The sequence below is a fragment of the Cyprinodon tularosa genome, unplaced genomic scaffold, assembly GCF_016077235.1.
Source record: "Cyprinodon tularosa strain WSP-4 unplaced genomic scaffold, ASM1607723v1 ctg90, whole genome shotgun sequence".
NCBI lineage: Eukaryota > Metazoa > Chordata > Actinopteri > Cyprinodontiformes > Cyprinodontidae > Cyprinodon > Cyprinodon tularosa.
In genome coordinates this window covers 3,168,464-3,195,563 of record NW_024039674.1, presented here as the reverse complement: position 1 = coordinate 3,195,563, position 27,100 = coordinate 3,168,464, and the positions used below count along the sequence as shown (strand labels likewise).

The window sequence follows — 27,100 nt, the reverse complement described above, 5'->3', positions numbered from 1 at the left end:
TAAAACATCCTCTGTCTGCTTTATCCAAATGTGCAGCGGAACTCTCCCTCTTTCCTTCTTTTTTTGGGTGAAATGAAACAACATTTCCATTATGCTTTTTGTTTCTGTAATGCAGCTCCGCTCCAGATGAAACAGAATGGTGGAGCGTGAGCAGAGCTCGTTCAGGACCGTGACAAAAAAGAAAAAGGAGAAATGAACAGAGAAAACTGGAGCATGGATAATGAGTTGTAGGGAGATGACGGGCAGAGAAAAGCTTTGTGTGTAACATCGCAACTTTTCAATTGTTCTCCATAATGAAAGACTTCGTCCCACTGGGACAGAAACACGGTTCATCAGCGTCAACAACCGCTTCCGGAACATGTTGTTATTTAGACTTCATTTTTTATTTAACACAGAACAACATTAAAGATCCCACACCTGTATAGATGTATCTTAGCAATAACAATATATCAGATAGTAGTTGCTCTATGACAGTCATTGAAGTGAAAAAGTGGAATTCAGTGGAGATCCTCCCTTGCTGAACTCCTCTGTTCCTCAAGTGATCAAGCAGTACAACTCCTCACTTTGGGGAAAGAGGAGGTGATAGGAACAGGGGCAAGGGTCAGCACCCCCCACCTTTGACATCTTGTGCAAAACATAACCTATAATCACTCATGTGCAATGGCACATGCCAACTGCTTTGCAGTCTGTATAATTCTCATTTATTTATATGGTCAGTACATTTGCACACTGCAAGAGCAATAATCCAAGTCAATTACTGTGTAGTTTTTCCTTAGCTGTTTACTTTGTACACTACGTATATAAGCTACTTGAACCAGAATTTTCCTAAAGAATTAATCTCAAGGGATAAATAAAGTTGAGTCTATTTAATCCAGCCAGGGTTGGGTTGAATCGAATAGAACCTTTTTAACCACATTAAGTAGACTAAAAGCTCTGGAAAAGCACAGCCAAGTGTATCAAGACTGGGAGATGATAATGCCCTTTGGATGGACTTTGGATTCAATTAATATTCTCCTTTCACCTAATTTTCTTTTCGACTGTGTGAACACAGTGTGCAACATTCTGAGACTCCTTGTTTGGACGTCAGGGACTGTCTGGTGGTCAACTGTAGACCAGAACACAGCATTTCTCCATTAAAATCCTTCCCTCATTATTATAAAGTTATTGTCAAATATTATGAGACACTAGTGAATTATTCCTATTAAAATATGTTAATTAAATCTGTAAAATATGTGACTTTCATTCTTTTTTTTTATTGAGAAACAGACTTTTTGAGTATACTTTTGTTTGGTTTGCTGCTGGACTGAGATGATGTATGATTTCTTTTTCTCGTGCAATCTTTTTTTGTTTTGTTTGTTTGCATCATCATGGAGGTTTTTCCACAGTGGGTTGACTGCATTAGAACAGCCTCTGTCCTCCTCACATGAAGGTGGTGACCAAGCAGGATTCAGTTAGTATGAGTGTCAGGACTAATGTGACTCAAGGGGTGGATGATGGTACCACCAGCTGCAGCTGCTCCTCAGAACAGGCCCCACATCACATCGTGATCCGCCTGAGCTTTTTGGGCATCGTTAGCTGGCTGATGCGGCCGCCTCCACACAGAATAACACCTCCAGCATCCATCCTTTATTGCAGCTGCACGATGTCTCTCAGCGACATCCTTTTACTTGTCTACATTTGTTTAGTGGGAAGAAAAACAAATAATAGCATTAAAAAACTGGAGGGCTTTTTTTTTCCATCTTCACACCAATGTTTTATCCTTTGGGTTAATTTCCTGCTAGGCTCACAGGTGGATTTCCAAAATGGCGTCGCTCCTATTCAGCTCTGAGTTTTTCCACACAGCTGTGTGTTTGCAGAGGCTGCTGAGGGCCCCTCAGAGCAAAGAGCGGAGCCAAGAAACTGTCTGGCCACCAACAGTAAACTATGTGGGTACAGCAGGGCCAGGGTCACTCTGGGCACGCTCAGTTCACCTGCCTGCGATGATAAAGGGGCTGATGTCAGTACAGACAGGCAACTTAAACATGAAGGAGCAGAGAAGTGAGATTCGTGCAGCTTTTTATGAGAAATCTGCTCTTTATTCAGCAAAAAATATAAATCCAGCTACAAATCTGTAAATATTATTAATCTCCAAAGAGAGGAGGAGCTCCCTACGTCCCTCTATGTGTTCACCTTGGGTTCAAACATTAATAGACCTTGTATGGAGTCATTATATTCGCCGACTGAGCTCCTGAAACGGATGTATTCAATAGGAGGCATTTCCGGTAATCAGGAGTTAAAAAACAGAAGTTAAGAAACACTTCAAGGGCTGATTCATTGTTTTTACTGAGTGATATGAAGAATTAACCCGAAATAACATATCTATATTTAAAATATTTATGTAAAAAAGTTGAGTTGTATAATATCATATTTGCCTGTTGGGAAAAAATACCAATTTAATTAAATCATTAAATAATTTTATTCATTATTATTTAATTTTACTTTATTTTTAGAAATAATCTAGATGGTTGTGACCTCACTGTCTTATATCGTCCTTGTTGGATGCTTTTTCAGTTGTTACATGACCTCCTTGTTATTGTTGTTATGCAGGGGAACCAACTCGATGTCCTCTTCCTCGCTGGCTTCTATTTATTCTCTTTTTTAACCTCAGAGTTGTTTTTGTCACTTTATTCTGCCTCTTTTCTTCGTTTCCTCCTCTATCTGCTCTCTCTTTTTTTTCTCCCTCATCCTCTCCCTGTCATCAGGGGGTGTAATGCCACGCTCTAAATAACTTTATTGACATCCCAATCGGTTGTGGATAACAGCAATTATCCCAGCCCTTTTTTTTCTATGTGCTTCCTTGCTGGTGGGGAGCAGGCGCACTTTAAAACCAGCTGTCAAACACAAACACGCTCCTATTTTTAACATGTTTGCTCTGACTTTCACTCCTGTTTTGATAGAAAAGCAGAGATGGAGAGCATGTGCACTTAGGAACCGTCTTTAACAGGCTTTCTGGAGCATGAAGAGGCTTACTGTGGTTTTCTCCCCTCCTATACAGGGAGAGCAATGTAGCAAGACTATGTGAAGTTGGCTTCTTTAAAGCTGAGTGGCCGTAACTCATTGCGCTAGAATGTTTGCTCTCTCTTATCCTCTAACAAATCTCCATGGTTACGCTTCTTTGCAGAGAGCAAGGTCATGAAATACTGAGTTAAAGCTCCAACCATCGAGCGTTTTTGTCAGCAGAGGATTAGTTTTTCCACCTGATGAAGTCACATTCTCTACATGTTTCTGTAAAAAGCAGAGCAAAAGCTGCAGGTTATGTTATTTTCAGCAACACCAGAAAATATTTCTAATTTTGTCTCTTTCCTGCAAATGGAGTCTGCATGATAAACAGAACAATGTGTGAGTTAGTAACAGTGATGTGAGGTTATGCTTAAAACACAAGAAAAGCTTTATGGTTAAATCTGAGAAATTTGTTGAGGTTCTTCATGACGTGGCGTCTTTGAGGAGAATGACACTCCAACTAACACTGGATCAAATTTGGACCCAACAAAAATCGGGTTGTCTGATGTAGCAATAGGAACACATTGAAGCCATTTGAGCCACGCAGACCGCTGGTGATTCTACACCACACTGACTCAGTCTGTAAGACCAATAGTCGCTGGGGGGTCTGTTCTGGTCAGACCTACCGGTACAATGCAACATGATGGGAAGATGTTGACTAAGACAAGAATTTAAAAATTCTGTTAAAGTAAAAAAAAAAAAAATAGGTCTATAATTGAAACTAGAATGTTCCCTCCCCATATGATTAATTTTCAGTCTTTCTTTTTTTTAACTCACAGTGCAGCTTGTGTTTGTTAACCTGCTTTTTAACGCTTCAGCTCAAGATTTTTCATATGTGAATACTTGATGTTTCAAGACTAGTGACCCATTAATGGAGTTTGTTAGTAGTTTTAAAAGGCCTTTACAGGCAGGAGCCCAATCTGACTTGGGCAAATAATGTGGAGATGCGTCAACAGCGCTACAATCATTGTTGTCTGAATAGCAGTGGCAGTAATGAAGGAGAAAGCAAGAGGAAGGAGAATCCGTCCTATCAGTAGTTTATCCAGCATAGTGACCTTCCAACATATCTGGTGCTTAGGAGCTACATGGGTTACAGCCCAACGCAGTTTAACAAAAATACATCCTGTCTTCCGATGTTGAGCCTATAGTGTGGAGCACTTGCAAATGTACACACCCTCATATGTTTTGGGTTCTATAATGAAGAGCTATATTTGTGTGTCTTGTGTTTTTGTAGAAATAGGTAGAGCTTATTCCAACAACTAAAGAGGCTGCAAATTGCATGTGCAATTGTTTTGTTTTTTTAGTATTTGTGATAAGAGGGTGTGTTTTAGGTTATATGTTGCTTTACAAATGTTAAGACATGCAAAACAATTTGGTTCAACCTATTTAAATTAGCAGATTGTTCTAATGGCAGTTTGAGAGCAAAGAAAGACGAGGTTCTAAGCCATGTACTTGGAAGCAATAAGTATACTTCTAAACAATATTGAGCACTTTAGGTAGGTAGCCTAAACTCTACAGCCTAAATGCTAAGTATCTCTAAATGCTCTTAATGGAAGTCTAAATGCTTCTTTAAATTATTTTGTTTTTCTTTCTGCCAAATATTTATTTCACAAAATTAGATGGACATCTCTCAAAAGATAATAAAAAAGGCATAAGAAGTATCAATTTGCATTAAAATTAGTTTTGTCATTAAATTAAAATTAAAAGATTAACTTTTTTTTAAAAAAAGCCCTTTTCACTTAAATGATGTTATTTGTATTTCATCAACATCAAACATCTTTCGTCATGTCTTGCTGGCCCTCCTTACCATCACCCTAATATTCAGCTCCATTCAAAGCATCAGGACTCCGGCTGGGCTGCTTTACAGTCACAAGAAAGTAATACTTTTAGCATTTTCTGGCCTAACGGTATTTAATATTTAATTGTGGCAAAAACATTTTAATAAACCGGTTTTAGCGAGGCTTAGCATCTAGAACCAAATCTCATCAGTGATTTCATAGACATGGAGACCCATCTGTGGAAGTTTACCAGTGAAATCTCCTTTTATTACAAAATAATCAAATAGAGTGAGTGAATTCTGTTTGTTTTAATATTAATTAAGTCTGTTTAGTTTAAAAAAAACATCAGACTTACTGGGAAATATCTGCGTTCAGCAGGTTTATACATGAGGCCCAGAAACGGACTCCCCATAGGTGGGGCTATAGGTCAGAACTGCAGGAGGTAGATGAACCCACTGGTTCTAACAGCTGACAGGTGCCTCAGAAACATCCAGCTGATTCTGCTGCATTGGAGCAGACAGGTTCTCTCAGAGCTAGTAGTGTCTCTATCAGCTGGAAATCCCTGGACTGAAGCTCCAACAGGCAGCTTCTGCTTTTATGAACAGAGATCAAATATCTATGCATTACTAAGGCAAGTCTGACTCCTGCCAAGTTAGAACTAAGAACCAAGAACTAAATAAGAGCTCAGCTATTTTTATCATAATTTTTCATGAAAGTTTCCTGCTTACTTTGCTTAAGCAGGCCACCCATCTGCATGAGGCGTCTGTCAAAGGTCTGCAGAGAGAGCGGAGCGGGAAGAGTGGAGGAAATAGAGGATTCTGTAGTGCATGAGTGAGTTTCTGGGCTCAGTGTTGGTTTAGTTAATGACTGGTGCATATGTCAGCCACACAGCTGTGGAGTCACAATCAGCCAGCCAGCTGAGGAGGGGAGTGACGGAGACAGAGGAGCAGGAGGCAGATTTAAAGCGTTAAGCTGTTGATGATAAAAACGGAGGAAAGCATTTCTTAGAGGCGAGCAGCGAGGCAGAGGAGGTGAGAAAGGGGATAAACAGAGAAGCATCCACAGGGAGTGAAGGAGAAAGAGATTCAGCCCAGATAGTTTCCATTCTTCTGCTGCTCCCTCAGCCTGAGCTGAAGAAGAAAAGGCCGAGGCTGCGGTCCAAATCATTACCCTCAGCTGCCTTCTGGAAACTATTTACTGTTGTCAATAAAAACCGGGAGAAAGGAGGCAGTTTGTACGACGGAAAGAAGAGCTGGAATGAGGGACTCCTCTGTAGGAAGATTGCATGTTGATGATGGGCGGCACGCTTCCCTTTGTGCTCTCCAGGATATTAGCATATCTTCTGTACCTTCTCCGGGTCTTTTCACCCACACTTCTTTTGACTTTAGCTTTCTACCACGGCTGGCCTGCTCAGTCGGTCCCGGCCTTTTTCCATCAGCGCAGGGATTTAAGCCTTTAAGAGCCTCTGTCCCTGCAGTGGGGGCTTTAAGGCAGAATATGTGCAGAACGCAGTTTGTTATAGGGGAAAGATCAGAGCTGGGCAAAGCAAAAAGAGGAGAAGATGGTCCATGAGGACACCAACAAAAGCATTGCATTTGCTCCTGAAAAATGAGCTTTTTATGAGACCAGGGGGCTGGTTTAATGTGTACATAGCGCTGAGAGATCTCTACGAATCATTTCTCATCTTTGATCATATCATGTTAAAGTTTAAACTTCGGCTTACTGACAATGATTTTCAATCATTTATCTCTGTGCCCCTGCAGGCAGACCCGGCAGCAGGAAACCCCGCCAGACTTCTTCTACTTCTCTGACTTCGAAAGACACAACGCAGAGATCGCTGCCTTTCATCTGGACAAGTAGGTGGACATCCCTCCCCCACCTGTTACTAATTCAAAGGATTCATAAGAGGAGCTGTAAAGATCTACAGTTCGTATTGAAATATTCCAAGAGAAATCCAGTTCATGTTTTGTGTTTAAAGAGAGCAAACACGTAGAAGGTCTGAGCGTGAAAACCAGCCCTGTTCTAAAGTGTTCTAGATGTGACCTCCGTCTCTCAGCAGGGATCTTTGCCTCCTGCTGAGACAGAAGAACTTAAATGGAAAACATTAATATTCCAGAGGAAGAAACGGCAGGCTCAAACCATACAGACATGACACTTTTAGTATGTGAGTCAAACTCATTTGCATACTATTTGCCTTAATGCAGCAGCTCTCTGCAGATCCAGATTATGTCCCAGCACTGTAAACATTTCTAAGTAGGTTGGAGCAAAAGGCTGGGTTGGTGTGAACTTACCGTCACTTTCCTGGTGCTTATCGTGCATCCTTTAAGGCAGCGTCCTGCAGGGATTTTGTTCATCCCCGATTGCTAATTATCCTGTCCCCATGTCAGCTCATTAACCACCTGGGAGGAGTCCAGACTGGAGGCAGAACCTCGCAGGAGTGCTGCAGTTCTGCTGCGGTACTTTGAGAGTTTTTGAAGGAACAAAGCTAGAGCTGAATGATTATGTCTGGAGATCAGTGCAGATAATAAGGAGAAAATGTGAATATCATGTGATAATTTAACAAGGTTTTTCTCTACAGTATGTGGTTGTGTGATGGACTGTCAGTAGTATGAAAAAAGGCCTGAGTGGGGCGCTGTAGCTCCTGCTCTCATCATAGGGGACCCATCCAACTCTCAAAGGGTACTTAGATATATGCATAAAAGTTGCTCTTAATGCAATATAATCCACAAGGATACTCAGTTCTTATGGGATTATGGTATAAAACATGTGATCTGCAACATGCATGGTTTTATTTCATTGCTTTAGACCACAAATCTAAGGATTTTAAAAAGATTAAACTTCCTCAACTGCGAGAAGAGATAAATGGTTGTTTGTGTCTCATAGAGTAGTTTTACTTTCTGGAAAACAATACAAAACAAAACAACCGAGCTTGTTTCTCTCAAAGCAAAACTTGAAAAAAAATAGATAAAATGTCAGCAAAGTTTTCATGACATTAAAGACATTTAAAGGTCTCTTCCACAGGTGATAACTTCATCAGCCCGGTGCTTTAAGATGGATCCTTTTTCTGAACTAATGGCTACAGTGAAAAGTTGATGATCCTTTCAGAGTTCTGTGACCTGCTGTTACAGATTTTAGAGGAACTGGGTCAATAGATTTGAGGAGACATATGCAGCCTGTCATTAGGGGATGTCACACTGTGTGAGAGAGCAGTTGCTCTAAACCACCTTTTCACAACAACAACAACATTATTTCAGGTTACTGCAACACTTTTCTATCCAGTTTCAGAACAGGAAGCAGTTAAATGTTCTTCTCTGCTCCGTTCAACCTTCCTGTCATGTGCTGGAAGTTGTGCTCTCTCTGACAGCCTGAATAAACCTTGCAGAGTTGTTTTTTTTAAATACATTTACATCCCGTCATTTAAAATGCCTCCTTGCTTCCACACTGAAGAGTGTTGTTTTTAGCAGAAATTGTTGCCGTCTAGATTCAGCCAGGCACCAATCAGGGCCAATCAGGCTGAAACTTGGCAGAATCCTGGGTTCTTTAGTGAGATCATTTGGATCCGTTGTTGTTGCTGTCTATGTTTCACCGTCTTGAGTGTTGGTGTTGGTCATAAAGTATAAACATAAAATAGATTTAAAGGTTTCAGTGCCTTTTTCCATCTTTATATTTGTATAGATATTTTTTCATTTACGTTTTGTGTTCTAACTCCAGCCGGCCTCGCCTCATATCGGCGGTTTAAAACTACCTTTATCTCCTCATCTGTTTGCTCTCGATCGATGGAGGCTGTTCCCTCTGCAGCTTTTATTACAACTCTTCCTATTTTCTAGTAGATTCTGTCGATGCGCAGAGAATTGTCACTAGACGGAGCAGGACATCAGATACATTTTGAATTTAACACACACAAAATCAAACAAACAGACGCCATGTTTAGATGGTTTCTTTAATTAAAATTAGAGAAATGCTAACCGTTAACGAGTCTTTGAAAAAAAGGACACCTCTTCAAATACTACCAAAATTAAGCTTTTTTTACTCATTAAACAAAATGCATCAGCAACAAAAAGACAAAACATCCCGATTATGTCGAAATGAGAATTTGTTGATAATGTTGACATAATAGATATCCTTAGATCCAAATATGGTTGCAGGACACCCTCTAGCCTTTTATCTGTTCTGTTCATCGAGATCTTTTATCTACTCTTATTTTATGCACCTGTTAATGCTTTTCTCAGTGTGTTCTCTGGTTCCAAAGAGTCAGAAAGGTTTCCACACGTCCCTTGCAGGCAGAGACTCCATGAGGGCCCTCCTGCTGCTAGCATCCAACTGAACAATGACTAAGCTAACCACTGGGCTCTCTAACTTCCCTAGTAAACATGTTTTCCTGCCTGACCGCCTGCAGCAGAGGCCCTAATGAAAGCAGAGACCCTCACAGGACTCCCTGATTGACAACAGAGTGCAACCAGTTTGGACTCACTGTTGCCATTAAAGTCAAGCTGTTTCCAAAGTGGGGGAACAGCTTGGGGGTTGGGGGGTTGAGGCAGGTGTTTCTAACGACAAAAAAAAACATTTCAGAGGTCACACTCAGACACAGCCGAGGGCAGCCATGTTGAATCCTCTTCTCCCCTCCTTCAGGCACAATAACAAGAGTTCATCAGCAGTTACACGTGCAGCTGGGTTCGGATGCACATCTGGTCTAAACACACACGCCAGCGTATGTGTGGGTTCACAGGAAGAGGAGAAAACCAAAAGCATGAACGTCTCTGTGACTAAATATAAGTCAGGCAGGGTTTGCCAAAAGCAGCGCTTTATTTTTTCCCTTATTTTCGTCTGTTCTAAATTAGAGCCTGTCCAGAGAGGAGCTGCTGCTGGTGCTGCTGCTGGTATTACTGGTGGAGCCACTGCACTGCCTCCCACAGGGCTCACAGACACACACACACACACACACACACACACACACACACCCCTTTTATGTAGGCTTTGCTGCCTTAAACATGATTAATGACGTGATTGGGTTTAACTGGGAGGAGCACTTGCTGTTGCTGCATTAGGAAGTCAGCAGAAATGAAGAAAGGAATGGCTTCATATAACTTCACCATATTTAACCATTTAACTCCAGATTCAGCTCACTCAGCTCTCTGCAGACACAGAAGGCGTTACCAAGGCCGGCCCAGATTCTGCTTTGTCCTCCATCCTTTTTTTCTGTCTCTGAGACAGTAAACAGGCCCCCTACGCCTCGTCCTCCAGCATCCCTGTGCCTGCACACTTCAGCCATTAGGTGTTGTCATGGGCATCAATTTTTAAAGAGCAGTGCTGATATTGCAGTCAGGTGGTGCACAGCGAAGGGCGGTGCATGCATGAAAAAGGTGAGACGGCTGGATATCTAGTTCAGAGAGGAATGAGACCAAAGTGTCCCTCTTTTGGTGGATTTTAAACACTGATGTTGTCATAGAAACGTTTGCCTTGAAATATGTTGAGGTAAGGAAAAAGGAAAAGTTAAGAATCAGGGCCTCTTCATGACCACAGGGACAATGTTCACCTATGGAGTTTTAGTGATACAACAGTGCCCCCTGTTGGCAGTGGTAGGAGCCTACATGTGGTCCCAGTGATGGGCAGCAGGTGCATCTCTGTAAAAACAAACCATACCCAGGTATTATACCATCTATCACATAAAAAGTCATATATTGACATCTTTATTTCCTTTTCCTTATAATGTTTAAATTATAGTTAAAACAAACCTAATATGGAGTTAATAACATAATATCAAATCAAACCAATAAAAAGTTAAAAAAAAAAACAATGTTTTGCGTTGTGTCTTCATATGCCATAAAGAGTGTAAACCACAAAAGGATATTGCTTAAGAAGCTGGTTGTTCACACGAGGCTCTGTTCCGGCCATATTAAGATAAAGTTAAGTGGAAGGAATAGATGTGATAGAAAAATGTGCAAAAAGTCTTGATTATGTTATAAAATAATAGAAGTTATTTACTCTGGTCTGCCTTTGGTCAGTGTCTCATATCTGACCCTGTCTGACAGGATCCTGGATTTCCGGCGCGTCCCACCTGTTGCTGGCAGGCTGGTCAACATGACAAAGGAGATCAGAGACGTTACCCGAGACAAAAAGCTGTGGAGGACCTTCTTCATCTCTCCAGGTAAGTCACAGGAAAGTTACACACATTCTGCAAAGACATAACAACACCAAAGTTTTCAGACTTCATATTTTTTTCTTCACATTTTTATGTTTTGAAGTTAATGGGTGGTGCACACCTGGATTTGTGTTCAGTTTTTTTCTCTCACGGAGGTTCAAGTCTTGTGGCCTTAAGTCTGACTCCTGGCATTGTCACTTTTATGCATCATGGTACATTGGTCTATTATTGTGAAAAAAAATGTGTTCTTCTTCTGTATATCTTAAAGAAAGTCAAAGGCTTGTAATGAATAACCTTTTTTCTTTCTCATAATGTAAAGCTGAGCTACCCCAGTGTTCATTTGCATGGATTAGTACTATCTGGAGACTTTACCTTGAGTCTGAGCACTTCATTTAATTACCAGTCCTTCACTCCACATATGAAACACGTGGAAACCACTAAGGATTAAAATTAACAGCAATCTCAGCATTTACCACAGCTCAGTGAACGCCCCCAGGCAGCTTTAACCGAGCACAGCGAGGGGGAGGTATATGTGGCGTGAATAATAAAGGAATGCAGGGCAAGCAGCCACCAGGTGGAGTACTGGAACATATCTGGAGGAAGTGTGTCTCAGCTGGTAACCACAGGGTGTTTCTCTTCTCTCAGCCAACAATGTGTGTTTCTACGGTGAGTGCTCGTACTACTGCTCCACCGAGCACGCTCTGTGCGGGAAGCCAGACCAGATAGAGGGATCCCTGGCTGCCTTCCTTCCAGACCTGGCCCTCGCCAAGCGCAAGACCTGGAGGAACCCATGGAGGCGCTCCTACCACAAACGCAAGAAGGCTGAGTAAGAGAGTAGTGACGTCCTTACTACAGATGCTGCAGCTCAGCAGCTGGTGGACTTCATTAAAACCACTGACTACAAAGTTTAGGAAATATTCTGTAGGCCTTCAGGAAAACTCACCCATTATGATGCCAGTTTGTAAAATGAGAGACAGTTTAATAAGAGGAGGAGAAATCTAATTTGGTTTACATTCAGTTAAGGTCAATTTTCCTAATTCAAAATCTGTTATTTCAGATGGGAGGTGGATCCAGATTACTGCGAGGAGGTGAAACAGACTCCACCATACGACAGTGGCACACGGCTACTGGACGTCATGGACATGACCATCTTTGACTTCCTCATGGGTAACTTGGTTTTTTAAATGCCACGAGCTTCGATTTGCTCTGATGTCCTCTAAGATGGACCCCCACTCCCAAAACCTTTTCATCCACAATTTTGGATTATTTCTGTGCAGGGAACATGGATCGACATCACTATGAGACATTTGAAAAGTTTGGAAACGAGACATTCATCATCCACCTGGACAATGGCAGAGGGTGAATAAAGTTACATTTTAATCTGTGCTTTTTGCAGAATGTTAGAAAATCTGAAATAATCCAAAGAGCTCATGGAGAGAACCTCCTTTATGCATCTGTTTTTCTTTCCAGTTTTGGAAAACACTCTCATGATGAGATGTCCATCCTGGTGCCACTTGTGCAGTGCTGCAGGTAAGCTCCACTTTCTAATCTTTGTTGATTTTAATATTTTCTTGTATTACAACCAGGGCTGTTTTATTTATAGATACTAGTTCTCCTCTAATTGCTAAAGTTGGTACAGATTGCACAGCTGAGCTGCAGAAATAGGAGCGTAGTTTTCTGCATCTGAATTCTTCTAACTAGAGAAAGATGCTACAGAAATTCAGTTTATTTTCTTCTTTTTCAATAAAAACAATAATATAATTAAAGAAAAAAGTTACATTTAAATTTTTCATCCCCATCATACCTGAAGCAGAACTTGGATAGCAAGAAAGATAAGTATTTTCGTTCCAGAGTTTTCAGCACCACAGATGTTCGGACAGCGCCGATAGACAGCGACATCCAGACAGAAGCTGCTGCATGAGTGTAGTTTGATCTAGCTGATGCAGAGCTAACGTCTGCAGCTCTCACTGCTGGGTCTGTGCAGGGTGAAAAAGTCGACCCATCTGCGCCTGCAGCTGTTGGCAAAGGAGGAGTACAAGCTGTCAGTTCTCATGGCAGAATCCATGACGAGGGACCGGCTTGACCCCATCCTCATCCAGCCTCACCTGGACGCCATGGATCGACGTTTGCGCCTGGTCAGTGCTTCATTATAACTTTTTCTGCTGTTTTCCTGAACAAGAATCTAGAAAAGAAAAACTACAGAATAACTGAACTAGATAAAAGATGCAGCTTTCTACCTGCTATCTTCTTGGTACCAATCTGCTGTAATTCCTCAGATTGAAGTATTTCTGCCTTCCTGTGTTCAGCATCCTCAGATCCACCTTCTGAGGGACAAGCTGGACAGAATCCAGCAGGTTAAAGGTCACTGTTTCTTGGAGCTCTTGTACCACAAATAAAACATTAAACAAACCCCAGAATCACGGTAACAGAAACACATAAAAAAGTAATAAAAAATAGTTAATTTTCAGAACCGTTCTTAATAATTCATTGCACTTTTGTGTAACTAATCAACAGAAAATATCCTCCTATTAATGAAGTAGGAGAAAATTGAAAATAGAAACAATTTTATCCGATACCCCTAAACAAATCCACTGCAACCAGGAAAGCTCCTTCTACAGAAGACAGGGGAGGAAGGATTTTAACCAGAGACCCTAAAAGGAAAGCTTATTTAAAAGGGAACATCCAAACAGTGATAACATGTTTTCACCCTAGAATGTGATCCTGGACCAAGAAGAGCATTTGCATATATTCGTTGGTAAAAACAATAACAAGCAAGGATGTAATAGATCATAAGATGCAGAGTGGGTATGACATAAAGAAATAACAAAATTCCAAAGCAATCTCTATTAAATAGCTGGCATAAAAACTGATTTTTAATGATGCGGCAAAGCTAAAAAATGGTTTAATCTGTGTAGATTTTGCTGTCAAAGAGGTTGGGATTGTTTCAAGAAAGCTCCCCAAATCATTACCCTCTTTCTGTTGAAGCGAGAATCGGATTTTCTCCGACTTTAGTCAGGACTTGATGTCAGCCAGCCACTGAATGGAGTTAGTGGAGATTCCTGTTTGTTTTTATCTAGATTTCCCCCTCCCTCTACAACACCAAGCAGGGCAGTCAAAGGGTTAAAACGCAAAGCAAGTAAATAATTGTCCAAACTTGAGCAGAAAGAAAACATATGGATAAAAGATTCTTCAGCATATGCACATCTCGACTATTCAAACTCATCTCTGAGTCCTGAGATGAGGATTTGAAAGCTGGTTTGACATCACAGGGCTTTAGAGAGAAGACATAGAGAGATCAAAGTATTTCTGAAACTGTGCCCAGATTTCTAATGAGTATTTTCACAACAGGAAGGAGCGGTGATCTCAAAAAGGTCAGCATGGACTGTAATAAAATCAAAAAAATGCTACACAACGCAATAATAAATAAAGGACATTTGAAGGGACAATGCTGCCTCGGATTTTTGAAGATGCATTTTATTTAGATGTAAATGTTTTATCTGCAGGAATAAGTATGAGATGATGGAATAAAAAAGGTGTGGAATGTGATGTGGAAAAAAAAAAAAGGATCCAGAAATAAAAACTGAAATGGTCTTAAAATGATATAGAAATATAGGCAAGCTGACCATTGTAACTGCACCTGATAAAGCTCCAACAAAAAGACAAAGTGCTCTATATATAGATCCTTATAACTGTAATTCCTAAGGAGAACAATTTAGAGTTCCCAACCAGTTTCTGTCAAATTCCTCAAGCAATAATAAAACAGAATGTTCTGTATCAATCACAAGAACATAAAGCAATGGCTTTAACTACAAGGTTAAAAAGCAGATGAAGGCTAAAAGGTTTCGATATGTGAGGCGTGGTACAGATGGTAGCAAAGGGATGTGGGTGTTTTGGGCCCAATTTAAAAAAAATTGGAGACAAAAGTGAATTCATATTAAACTGGCAGTCCCACTCAACATGGTCAAAGGCACACACGACACACTCAGCATTAGACAAAGGGGAAGAAATAATGTCAAAGAGGTATTGAAAAAGGACTTTATGCATTAAAAGAAGCCTGTTTAGGGTCAAGATATAATAGAAGGGAGGATATTTTACAACCTTTGTGCAAGAACTTTGGCCAAAACATTTGCAGTTCTATTTATAAGAGAAATAGGAGGAAAACTGAGTTGTAAATTTTGCATTTTTGCAATGAGGGTTTCATAGAAAGATTTCATAAGGGCTTTTCTAACCAGTGACTCTAAAAAAAAAAAAAAAGGAAGGGTAGGAGTGGAGTGGAAAAATTACAGAAGTTTTGGAAAAATCTGAACATTTCCAAGACAGCTGACTCAGTTTCTGTCATGGAGTTTGGGACCTCCATCACCTCTGTCAGGTTAGGTGCAAGAAACTTTAAGGTCGTATTGCTTTGGGAATCTGAAGTAAATAAATGGGCATAAAAATCCCTGAATGCTATGATAATCTGTGTGTGGTCTGATGTAATATTGATGCATTTTTATTGAACCTTTTTATTTATCCTTTAGCTGGTTTGCAAGTAGGTTTCCAGATTTTTCTCCATAGATGTAGAACAGTGGATCTACATTTCAAACTTGCATCAGGCCTCCAGAGGAAGCCTCGTCATGAGTACTAATGTTTTTTTTTTTTTTTTTTTTTTTGGTTTTTTTTTTTGGTTTTTTTACAAAACAGGGGGTTTGTTTTGAGTAAATTGTTTATTCATTTCTTATATCTGCTGAATTGAAATCATTTATTTTTTCAAACTCCTATGAAATGACCCCTGAGGTACAGCCCAAACATCTTATTCTTTAACCTGCAAAGAGTTTGGATTCAAGGTCAAAATCCAGACTTTTCTCTGACCATTGAGGGGAACCAACCATTAAACCTTGTCTCGTGGCATCTTGTTGTCCGTAGGTGCTGAATACTCTGTCGGAGTGCATCGACAAGGAGGGCTACAGCTACGTGGTTGAGGACGACCTCCAGGAAGACCTAGGGGCCGACCACACACACAGTGACCCCAGGAGGAGGTAGCCAGGGGGTCCAGTTGCCTGGATTGGACTGACTCCCATGAGAAATGAGACTTGACACTTATCTGAATCCGTCTGTTGGTGAAACGTAGCAGGCAGACCTCTACTTGAGGGGAAATTCAGCTGTCAGACACACAGACCATGCAAAGACTTTTTTAAACTGGACCTGGATGGATCAGAGAACCAACCTTTAGCCAACAAGGACCCAGGAAGGAGGCAGCTTGTGGCTCATGGACCCTTATGTTTGAATTCAGTGAATTCTGAGGGCCCCTTTAAAAACAGCCCTCCTAATTCTTCCTGAACTAATCAGTATAAGAGGAGGTGGAGCTGAAACTGGATCAAAATGAAGTTTTACTAATTTCTTTTGTAAAATATTTTGTTGCTTAGTTTCTTTTTTTAAATTTTTATTTCAGCTAATCGGTTCCAGCCTCTTGTTAGAGGTTGTTGTTGGAGTACAGGTTTACTTCTAGATCATTTTGTTCATAAACTTCTACTGGAGAGAGTATTTATTAAAATTCTTATTTATTTGCCTCCCCACCAAAAAGGAAAAAAAAAAAAAAAGTTTTTAACGAAAAAGGAAGTGAAATAATTTTCAACAGAATAGTGCACTTCTCTGTTTCTCCACAAGAGGGCGTGCAACAACCTAGTTTCTGGTAATGGTGGTTCTGCCCTTTGTCTTGTCAGCATTTAATCAGTTTCCAGCAGCTGTTTTATCTCTTTCTCTTCAGATGTCAGGGTAGATTTAAGCCAAATGTGACACTAATTATTATTACAATGATGATTATTTTTGGTTTGTAATGTATTTGATGTGCTGATGTTGCTGTTGTGGAAAGATAATCTTTCAGGATGTAAATTTCCTTCAACAGCTTCTATCTGAGCTGTTGTCAATGATTCAGTCACTGGCTGAAAGTTAATATATACAGTAGGAAAATCTAGTGCCTGTGCAATGATAGAAATACTTGAATGTGTGGTTTCATAGCAGGGTGGGAGGGTGCAAACTGTAGAGCTCTTCATAAGTGTCTGTGCTGAACAAGGCGGATTCCTAAAGCTTTTATTATCTACTTCCTGTGGTCCTGTCTGTGTCAGGGCAGAACGGAGGATGGGGGTGTGTGGGAATCCATGAAGACCGTGGTTCTAAATTTAAAAAGACAAAAAAAAGCTTCTTTCTTTTATTGAATCATTGTTTTTTTTATTTTCTTTTATTTCTTTGCATCATGGTAACAGTGCAATAAAACTAAATCAGCATAATCTTGTGTGAGTTTGGTTGTTTATTTGTTACGATTCTGCAAAAAACTTTGGTCCATCCAATTGAGCCTGCAGAATTAGTTGGAGGGTGAGCACATCATCCTTTAAAGGTATAGAGATCTTTTATTTCTGGGTGGATCATCTAAATAAATGGTCCTACTAATTGTCTATGATTCTGGTCATATGTTTACATAAGGCCATCCTACGAGGGGCGTTCAATAAGTAATGCCCCTGACCCACTTCCAGATGTTTGATCCAGCTGAAATTTTGCATGTGGCATTATTTAAATCTCTATAGATTAAGTAGCAAATTACATCTCTGAACTATTTGAGATTTCTGACTTACAAGTGTTTGAACTGAGTAAAGTCTGAAATGGAGCCTGTTGAGTGTGATCCGGTTTTTCTATTGGAAAGGACTCGCTCCACAGGAGACTTTTGATGAAATTAAAGTGACTTATGGTGATGATGCCCATTATATGACCTTGCAAAATGTTTTACAAGATTATATTACGGGATGTTATCACTATAAGTTACTTTCATTTGACCAAAAGTCTCCCGTTGTGTGCGTCTTTTCAAATGCAAAAACACAGACTTGACTCAGTTTTTAACACTTGTAAATCAGAAACCACAATTAGTTCAGAGCTGTAATTTGCTATTATTTCTATAGAGATTTAAATAATTTCATATGGAAAATTTCAGAGCAATCAAACACCTGGAAGTGGGTCAGGGGCATTACTAATTGAACGCCCCTCGCACGTGTGCAGACAGTCATTGAGGCACACCTTTCTCACCGCAGTTCTTTGCAAATGGCAGCTGGTCATAAGAGGAAAAAGTGTCTTCAAAGTGTATGAGAATAAAAGACAGGCCTCAGAAGAGGCAGGTATATCCCAGAATGCTTTGCGCAGAGAGCTCTCTTCACCAAGCATTATGGAATTTGCTGTCACCATAGGCTGTTGCTACCCGACAGTGGGGACTAATAACGGACATTCAAGCACAGTAACCCTGTATGAGCTATGAAAACAACAACTTTTCAACAGAGTGTGCATGAGGAGAAGAAATGGGCTTGTGCATGCTCTCGTTTAATAGGTGTTCAGGTACTGGTACAGGGTTGTGCATGTGCATTTCTTTTTAAAGTGGAAAGGGCGGGTCTTTTAAAAATTTCGCAAAAACCCTCCACACTAACTTTAAAGGAATAGTACACCCAAAACATGATTAGCCTTCATTTTCTACTCACCCCCATGCTGAACAACACTCTGGAGTACTTTTTTGATATCTCAAATGCATCTGGAGATCTGGGAGGCTTCTTGCTGTCTGCTGACATTCAAATAATGGAGGTGCCCAGCGCCCGAGACAGAAAGGTCCATAAAAGTCCACAAAAAACGTGTCAATATTCCTCCATACTGCTCGTCCTATGTATTCCAAGTGTCCTGAGTGGGTAGCATCCAGAATTTACTTGAAACGAAGTCATTTAGAATGTTTTTAGAGCATAAACAGTAGTGTATAGGATTTCCTGAAAGCGCGCACATGCGCGATCCCGACGCTACAGAAGCCGGCAGACCAAACCAGCGCATTCAGCTCGGCAAAGAACTCATGCTCTTCCTCAACACTGAAGTCCTCAGACATTTTTCTTTCGTTGTTTCTTTCTTTGCACAGGTAAACAGCACATTTCTTCTTCTACGCTTGCATTATCGGCAGAGCAGACGCTGAATGCGCACTTTCATCCGGTTTGGTCTGCCGGCTTCCGTAGCGTCGTGATCGCGCAGGTGCGCGCTTTCAGGAAATCCTATACACTACTGTTTATGCTCTAAAAACAAAATGACTTCGTTTCGAGTAAATTCTGGATGCTACCCACTCAGGACACTTGGAATACATTGGACGAGCAGTATGGAGGAATATTGACACGTTTTTTGTGGACTTTTATGGACCTTTCTGCCTCGGGCACCATAGACCTCCATTATTTGAATGTCAGCAGACAGCAAGAAGCCTCCCAGATCTCCAGATGCATTTGAGATATCAAAAAAGTACTCCAGAGTTTTGTTCAGCATGGGGGTGAGTAGAAAATGAAGGCTAATCATGTTTTGGGTGTACTATTCCTTTAAGTATGTAAAGTTCAGGGGAAATACATATTTTGGTCACTTCAATAACCTCATGCATTCAAACAGAGAAAGGTGGCGTCACAACGATTGCTGTACAGCCCAAAGGAAAATGGCCGCCAGCCCAGATCTGCATGTTTACAGTTCTCAGTTGTGTTTTGATAACCTTTCCTGACAGAACAGCCGCCGGAAAGCCTCCTCAGACACACACAGGAGGACTAGAGGAAGTGGTGTCTGAGACAACCATCAGAGGGGACAGAGAGGGACCAGAGGAGACCTGTAATCACTGCAGCCGGCTGCAGACAGGCCTCCAGAGGAAGCCTCGTCATGGGAGCGGGCCACGGGAGCCTTATCTGATCCTAGCTCCTACCAACCTCACACAATGACCTCTTAGTCTCCTCTGCTCAGCCGCTCTGTTTGTTGCTTCCAGTTCTGCCTGAATCAGTTTGTTTTTCTTGGCCGGTAGAGATGCAGAACACCTGAAAGGGAAATTCAGACACATTTAAGTGTTCCTCAAGGAATCGACAGAAATATAATCAAAGATTGGGGTCTATGGTTCCAGAGGCCGTTGCCTAAATGAGTTGTAGGTAGAAGCGCCCATTTTGACCACCTGATCAGACACTGATTGATGCTGGATCATTTCATCAATGAGAATCACTTTATTTCAAAGATTAACTGCTGGTTAGCAAAAGCTACTGTTGGCACTATCATTTAGACCTAAGAACTGCTTATAAAGTCCAAACAAACAGGCTCAAAATCTATTTCTTGTTTGTTTTTCACAATCTTGAATATTTAATTCATCTAATGTGTGAGTTTTACACATTTGTCTCTCTTGCAGTATCCAGTAATAACCTTTATTTGGAACTGCAACTGTTCCTGATTAAAGAAGCAGAGTTTTTTTTTTTTCACAGGTCCAGGGTTAGTAGACTGGGCTTTAGGTTTCTCAGCACCTTCTTAACCGTGTTGCCTCTGATTTACCCGTTTCTTGTTAAACCGTTTCCAGTAGTGGTACTACAGGATCGATGGATGGTGAGCGGGGCTTGAACCCGCTGCAAGGAGTCAGCTTGAGATCTAAATGGGTTGGCAAGATGCAAACAGTTTCAGATATTAAACTCTGTAGATTTTAGGTAAAAAACATTAGCTTGATAGGCAACCAGCAGCCTTAGAGTCATGATGGAGACTCCACTTTATCTCAGTTCCTGCCATTCTAGGCCTCACAAGTAAAAACTGATTAATTTATTGACTCAGATCGGAGCAGGGAGACTCTGATGAACTATTATATGATTTTTTTCTGGGTCACAAAACAGGTTGTAGTTCATTTATCCAAAGCTGATCTGATCTTTCATTTGCTTTGCAGGTTGAACAGAACTTTTGAGTTTAGAACCGCTACCGACAGCCTGTAGTGAGTCCTGGAGCACGGAGGCCACACACGGAGGCCCGACAGACCCGGGGCTGTTTTCCTGGCCTCCATGGACCCATGGGGGCCTCTGATTGGCCCGTTAAGGACCCGAGAAAACACACATCCCCCTAATTTATGAACACGGAAACAATTAGTGGCTATTATAGAGCATTATAGATAGCATCTAGAAAACTTCCCGTTGTTGACTAAACGTCTGCCCAAGCAGAAGCACACACACACACATGCACACAGAGGAAAAGAAAACAAAGATGCAAAGGATTTTGTTTGTTGATGTGGACTCAGCTGTTCTAAGTACAGTAACAGAGATTAGGTTATAAGAAGAAGGGGAATAAAACATGAAGGCAGCCTCTGAGTCTACTGGACCACCCAGAATCCGGCCAGAAGATGGGTCAGAGAATCTCTCCGTCCTAGACACTTGCTATGGTTGTGGATCAGCCCCCTGCCTCAGGGAACCCTTACAGTCACATAATGTCCTGGAGGGTTCTGCTGGGCTTTACAGTTTCTGTGAGATCCAAACAGGAAGGAACAACAGAGTTTGGACACATTGAGGATGATCCAACAAACAGCTTGATGCTGCTAGAGACAAATAACTGCAGACTTTTTGGTTGATTTTTCTGATCCACAGAGGCTCATATGTATCCATACCTCACTCGATTATGAGGTGACATCCGTTAGTTATCAGAACAACACCTCAGAACTGAAAGAAAGGAAAACAGGCAGGCCAGTTCTGGCTGACGTTTGGGCCCTCATTATGAATCAGTTGGCTTCTAACTGCAGATCCAAGTTTTAAATGTTAACAGGGTTGAGGTCAGAGCTTAGACAAACGAATCCACCAGCCTTCCTCTTTCTCTTCTCCTTGGGGGAGTGTTGGCCTAGTGGGTTAGAGCAGTGCACTTGTGCTCTGAGAAGGTTGCATGTACCTGCAATTGAACACCAAAGCCTGCACTCTGGGTTCCTGAGCAAAATCCTTAACCCCTGATTGCTCCCCGGGTGCCACACAATGGCAGCCCACTGCTCCCCAAGGGGATGGGTCAAATGCACAGAACTAATTTAGTCATTGTGGGACAATAATTTTTTTTAATTCCAGCTACTTTTTGTGCAATGAGGACCATCAGGGCTTCAGTAAGACATTCTGTATGGACAGAGAAGCTGGTGTTCCTGAATTGTTCCTTGACCTCTCACCAAAATCCATCTTCTCTTGGGTTAATGTTAGAATAGAATTCAACTTTATTGTCATTGCACTCTCCCAAGTACAAAGCAACGAAATGTGGTTTGGATCTATCCAGAAGTGCTATACATGATATACATATTATTACAGGTGTATGTACAAGCAGTGTTTGGATCTTTTTCCAGATTCCGGGGACCCGATGACATGATTGTGTTCATTGAAATTAATCTTTGACTCTGGAGGACCAAAGTTAAACCCAAGCATCTATAAAGTCCTGAATTTAGAATAAAAAATTAAAAGTTTCATTCACAGTGCCCACCTATCTAGGAACTCAAATCAGTAACAGAAACCTCACTGGTTCAAATACCAGCTCAGTCGTTGTGTCCTCTGGGGCCCGTTGGTCCCTTTACATCTATCATGCAGTGTGGGATTAATCTCCACTGTTATGCTGATGATACTCAGCTTTATTTCCCCATATATCCTGATCAATTTTAACTCCTGTCCAGTGTCAACTTTTAACATCGTACTATATGTTAAAGTCATTTAAAACTAATACGTGTTGAATTTCAACTATTTCAACTCTCTCATAGTGTTAGCTCTCTAATACTGTAATTTTAACTCCATCTAGTGTCAACCAAACATTTAAAGAGTTGAATTTACTCCTTCGGAGATAAGGGTTATGTTTGCAGTTGCTGTGTGTATGAATATATCTGGGCCTGGTTGGAGAAAAAAAAATAACTCGGCTTGCATAAATCATGGATGTGTTTATTTAAACCTTTGTGTCTGACTGCTCATGAGGAGAACCTAAACACGGTTCTTTGTAGCTCCAGAGGTAATCTGGTACCGGAACCCAGTGAGATGCCATACTGTAATAAACTCCTTTAGAGCTGGACTCTGTGGTCAGTGGCTTAGGTTGTGTCCTGGATTTACCTCAGTTTCTCTTCTCATCAGCTGTCCCTGCTAAAGTAACATTTCCCTGCAGCATGATGCTGCCACCACCATGCATCCCCATGGGGTGTAGGGTGATGAGCAGTCATAAAGGTCTCCAATTTGAATCTTTACCAAACCCTTTCATTTTGGTTTCTATCCGAGTAAATCTTCTAGAAAGGTTTGGTCCATGTCTTATAGACAGCGGCAAATGGTAGAGCTTCAGCATCACCAGTTGGATTCTCCAGCCGAGCTGTGGATCTCTGCATCTCCTCCAGAGTCACTGCGGCCCTCTTGATTTTTCTGATCAATGCTCTCCTGGTCCATGCTGTCGGTCTAGATAGACGTCCATGTCTTGGTAGGTCTACAGGTGCTCCATCGTGTCCATATTCAGATGGGTTGTTCTAGAACCTAAGCTGAACCAGAACTTCCTCCTTGAGCTGTGACTGAGTTTGTTGGACTAAATGATGCTGATTGAGCCCTAATGTTCTCTAACAAACCTCTCAGGCCAGAACCAAAACAGCTAGATTCTGATTAAGGGAATTCTTCAGCTGATTGGTGGACTTAATTTAGGGGGATTAATGTAAAAGGGGGTTGTATACAAATGTATGCCACACTTCTCAGATTTGTTTAAAAAAAAAAAAAAAGTAAAAAAAAAAAAAACGTTGAAAAATTGCACACTATCTCTGATCCACTTTGAGTTCTTCTATGACTTAAAATCCCAACAAAGGAGCCACAAGTTCAAGGGGTGTGAATACTTTAATGAGCCCTGCATGTTAAAATGAGCCTTTTAATGGTGTGTTTGAAGTCAGCAAGAGAAAACATCTGGAGATGAAAGATTTGTGCTACAGGAACCCTGCTCATGAAACAGGGGAGTCTTCAAACCCGGATCCTGTAGAGCAAGAGGGGTGGGGGGGCTGTAGGCGGCCGTGTTCAGCAGAGCTCAGAGAGTCGGTGGGCTGAGCAGAGCATGGTGGCTGAGCAGCACAGCAGGACACAGCGTTGCTGCCGGGCTTTGGACGGGACGGTCAGAGATGTTTGACAACTCTCACTACCCCTTCAACTGCTTCAACTATGATGGGGACGGATACCCGTCCTCTGGTTCTGAGGAGGAGAAAAAGATCTGCAGACCTGCTTACAGGTAGAGATTCATCTACTAATATAAAATCAATGGCTTTGCTTTATCCGTTTGTTGTTTTGCCCTTTTGAAAAAAAATAACTGCAGGAAACAGTTATCATCAATTAACATATATGTTTTCATGTTTTTCTTACATTTTCCTTTTAATAAAAAAAAGTAGTTATTGTTTAACTCAATTGCTGTTAGATCCATATTTATCTGTTTCAGAAGTTCTAGTTTCTTTTCTTACATTTTGGAAAAAGAATATTTTTCTGAATTAAAAACTGCACTAGGAATAAAGAAAACATTTTAATTAAGTGTATTTACCCTTGAAATAGGTAAATTAGATAGTTTGCCAAGGGATAAATAAGATAATTTGTTAATATGCACTTGAAATAAGGCAATGCAATTTCTTATTTTAAATCTAAATTGTTTTGCTCCATTGGCAAAGTGTGTCTTATATCTCCTCAATTCAAGAACAAATGCACTTAATTTAAGAAAAAAATTACTTGTCTGGATTTGGATTTTTTTCAGTGTAAACTATTTCTCTACAACACAGCTGAAATCAAAGGTGTTTTCTTACAGGTTATTAAATAATCCTCCTAAATTATAACAAAATGATTTAAAGCTAAATATTTTAATGAGAACTGGATTTCTACAGAGAAATCAATCATAAGTTTTTATTAAAAAAATAAATTTTAGAATAAAATATCACTGAAATAACTCTGAATTAATTTAAATAATTTTATCTGCAAAAAACGCTTTTCTTAGATCAATGAATATGTGAATAAAAAGGATAGGAGACCTTAAATTGGTGAAAAAGAAAATGAAATAATCAGTTTTTTTTATTTACATTCATGAATAAAACCAAATTATTCATTTAATTTACAAAATGATTTAACTCATTTATAATCAGTGGAAAACTCTTTCATAAAGGCTTTCCTTTAATAACGGAGCTACTCTCTGCATGTCTCCTCTGGTGTTCTGATCTTTGGTAATGAAATTAAATTTAGATTTTCTATCAGAAACAGCTTAGAATTCAGGCTGGAACATTAGTCTAAAACATTAAAGCAGAAAAAAGCATTTTGACAGATCAATTAAAATTAGAATCAACCAGAAGTATCAGTAATTATAAGATAAGATATATGTAGTTATGCTTTTCTAAAACAGAGAAAAAATATTTGCATTAAAGCAATTAGGCCTAAACGGCTCGGAACAAGGGTTTTTTTCTGTACCAGCTGATCCAAAAGTTGGTGTCTGTGTGTGCCAGCTACATCGCTCTGATTGCCATGGCGATCCAGCAGAACCCGGAGCAGCGGGTCACCCTGTCTGGAATCTATGAGTTCATCATGAAGCGGTTCCCCTACTACCGGTCCAACCAGAGAGCCTGGCAGAACTCCATCAGACACAACCTGTCCCTCAACAGCTGCTTCATCAAGGTAGACACCTGCTGTATTTATTCCACTGTGGTTCTGTCTGGCTCGGGCTGATTTCGGTTCTGTTTGAGGTCCAAAATGCCAGTTCTGATTGTGACATTGGGCTCTTTCTCCCTGCAGACATTCAAGTTTGAAATTACAAAACGTGAAGAAATTTGTTTTTTCTCCTAAATAAACTCATTAGTTTCCATATCGGTTTGATCTGGTTAAAGACAGTAAAGCTCAGAATTTAATTTTTTTTAGATTAATATGATCATAGAGCAAAATGCTTTAATGCATCTTACAAATATTACTATAATGTTTTTTTTTTCCTTTTCCTTTTTATTCAGAACCTCTGATCAAACCCAATCTGCTATTTAAAACAATCCCTAATTAGAACAGAACCCAGATCAGAACCAATTTATAATTAGAGTGCATCTCTTCTCAATACTTCATAAGGCCAGAAACAGAACTTTGTTTACATCAGGACTTTCAGCTCACAGCTGTCTCTGTAAAACAGGTTCCACGGACAGAAGGGAACGAGAAAGGAAAAGGAAATTTCTGGACCTTTGCTGCAGGTTGTGAATCCATGCTGGACCTGTTTGAAAACGGAAACTTCCGCCGCCGCAGGCGCAGGAGGAACATGAAGATAGGTCTCCAGGATTCAGCAGAGACCTCCTTCCATCCAGTGGAGAGCCACAGCAGCAAGCGGGGACCGGCGTCTCGGCACCCTGAGCTAGACTCTGCCATCTGCCATCTGAAGCCTGGAAGGCCGAGGTCCGATCCCCAACAGAACCACCTCATCCCGACCTCAAACCAGCAGGGAAAACCCGAGTCAGAGATCAAGTTCAGCATCGACTACATCCTGTCCTCTCCAGATCCTCCACAGCCTGGGTTCAGATCTCCTCATGGCCCGATACATTTGGTCCCACCGGCGCCACCTGCTCATGTTCTGGACCAACAACACCTGAACCTGCACTTCTGGACTCTTTAAGAGGACAAATAACAAAAGACACCTTTCCTCCTGACAACAAGAACTCTGTTTAAACATGTTCAACAGGAGACAAAGAGGTTCCACTGGATGTTTCACAGGACCTGAGAAATGAAAAGTGAAAGATCAACTTTAACCAAAAGATTAAACTCAGCGAAGAGTCTCTGTGTCGTTCTGCCGTTCGTATCGTAATTTGTGCTGACAGTCAATATTTGAAATATATTCCACAAGCATTAGAAGAGAACCTGTGAGTCTAACTGTGATGTGATCGTATGATATGTCAGAAGAATCGGCTTAATTCAGAGCAGAAAATACCTCAAACAAAGACCTGATCTTAAAGAATATTGGATTTCAATTTCTGTTCTCTATAAAAGAATTTAAAGAAAAGATTTTTATATTCCAATCAAACCAGTCATCTGCATCAGTCAGCAGGATTTGAACCCAGGACCTTGCAGCCTCTAAACCTTAATTACCAGTCCCCCATATTGATTTATGCTAACTTAACCTGCTGCTCGTTAAGTACCTCATACTTATGGAAGCCTGTTTCTGCCATACGAAAATAAAAAAATGCCAAACAATTATAAGATTCAAATTAAAACATTTTGAGTTTAAACTTCATAATTATGAGTTACAAAGTCAGAATTTCGACTTTTAATGTAATAATTATGAGATACAAAGTTTAAAGGTCAAATATCTCATAAATATAGAATAGAAAATCCCTTTATTGTCCCACAATGGGGAAATTCTGGTGTTT

General features: G+C 40.6%; 2 protein-coding genes across 3 annotated transcripts in view; both read left to right on the top strand.

Moving 5' to 3' along the window:
* Positions 1–17,219, top strand: part of fam20cb (FAM20C golgi associated secretory pathway kinase b) — a 57,287-nt gene extending 40,068 nt beyond the window's left edge. The window contains exons 4-11 of one of the 2 annotated variants that reach the window (XM_038274117.1): positions 6,581–6,673; positions 10,847–10,962; positions 11,602–11,782; positions 12,014–12,123; positions 12,234–12,315; positions 12,427–12,486; positions 12,941–13,091; positions 15,859–17,219. In XM_038274117.1, the coding sequence (XP_038130045.1) occupies positions 6,581–6,673; positions 10,847–10,962; positions 11,602–11,782; positions 12,014–12,123; positions 12,234–12,315; positions 12,427–12,486; positions 12,941–13,091; positions 15,859–15,975 (910 nt within the window). In that variant the 3' untranslated portion in view covers positions 15,976–17,219. Of the gene's footprint in view, positions 1–6,580; positions 6,674–10,846; positions 10,963–11,601; positions 11,783–12,013; positions 12,124–12,233; positions 12,316–12,426; positions 12,487–12,807; positions 12,893–12,940; positions 13,092–15,858 lie in introns of those variants that run through there. The other variant, XM_038274118.1, reaches the window with a different exon arrangement.
* A 6,356-nt stretch (positions 17,220–23,575) lies between these two features.
* On the top strand, positions 23,576–26,703 carry foxl3 (forkhead box L3). The gene is made up of 3 exons (XM_038274097.1): positions 23,576–23,964; positions 25,211–25,379; positions 25,876–26,703. Exons 1-3 carry the CDS (start codon positions 23,858–23,860, stop codon positions 26,347–26,349), a joined length of 750 nt encoding a protein of 249 aa, XP_038130025.1. The 5' UTR covers positions 23,576–23,857; the 3' UTR covers positions 26,350–26,703.
* The last annotated feature ends 397 nt before the right edge of the window (positions 26,704–27,100 follow it).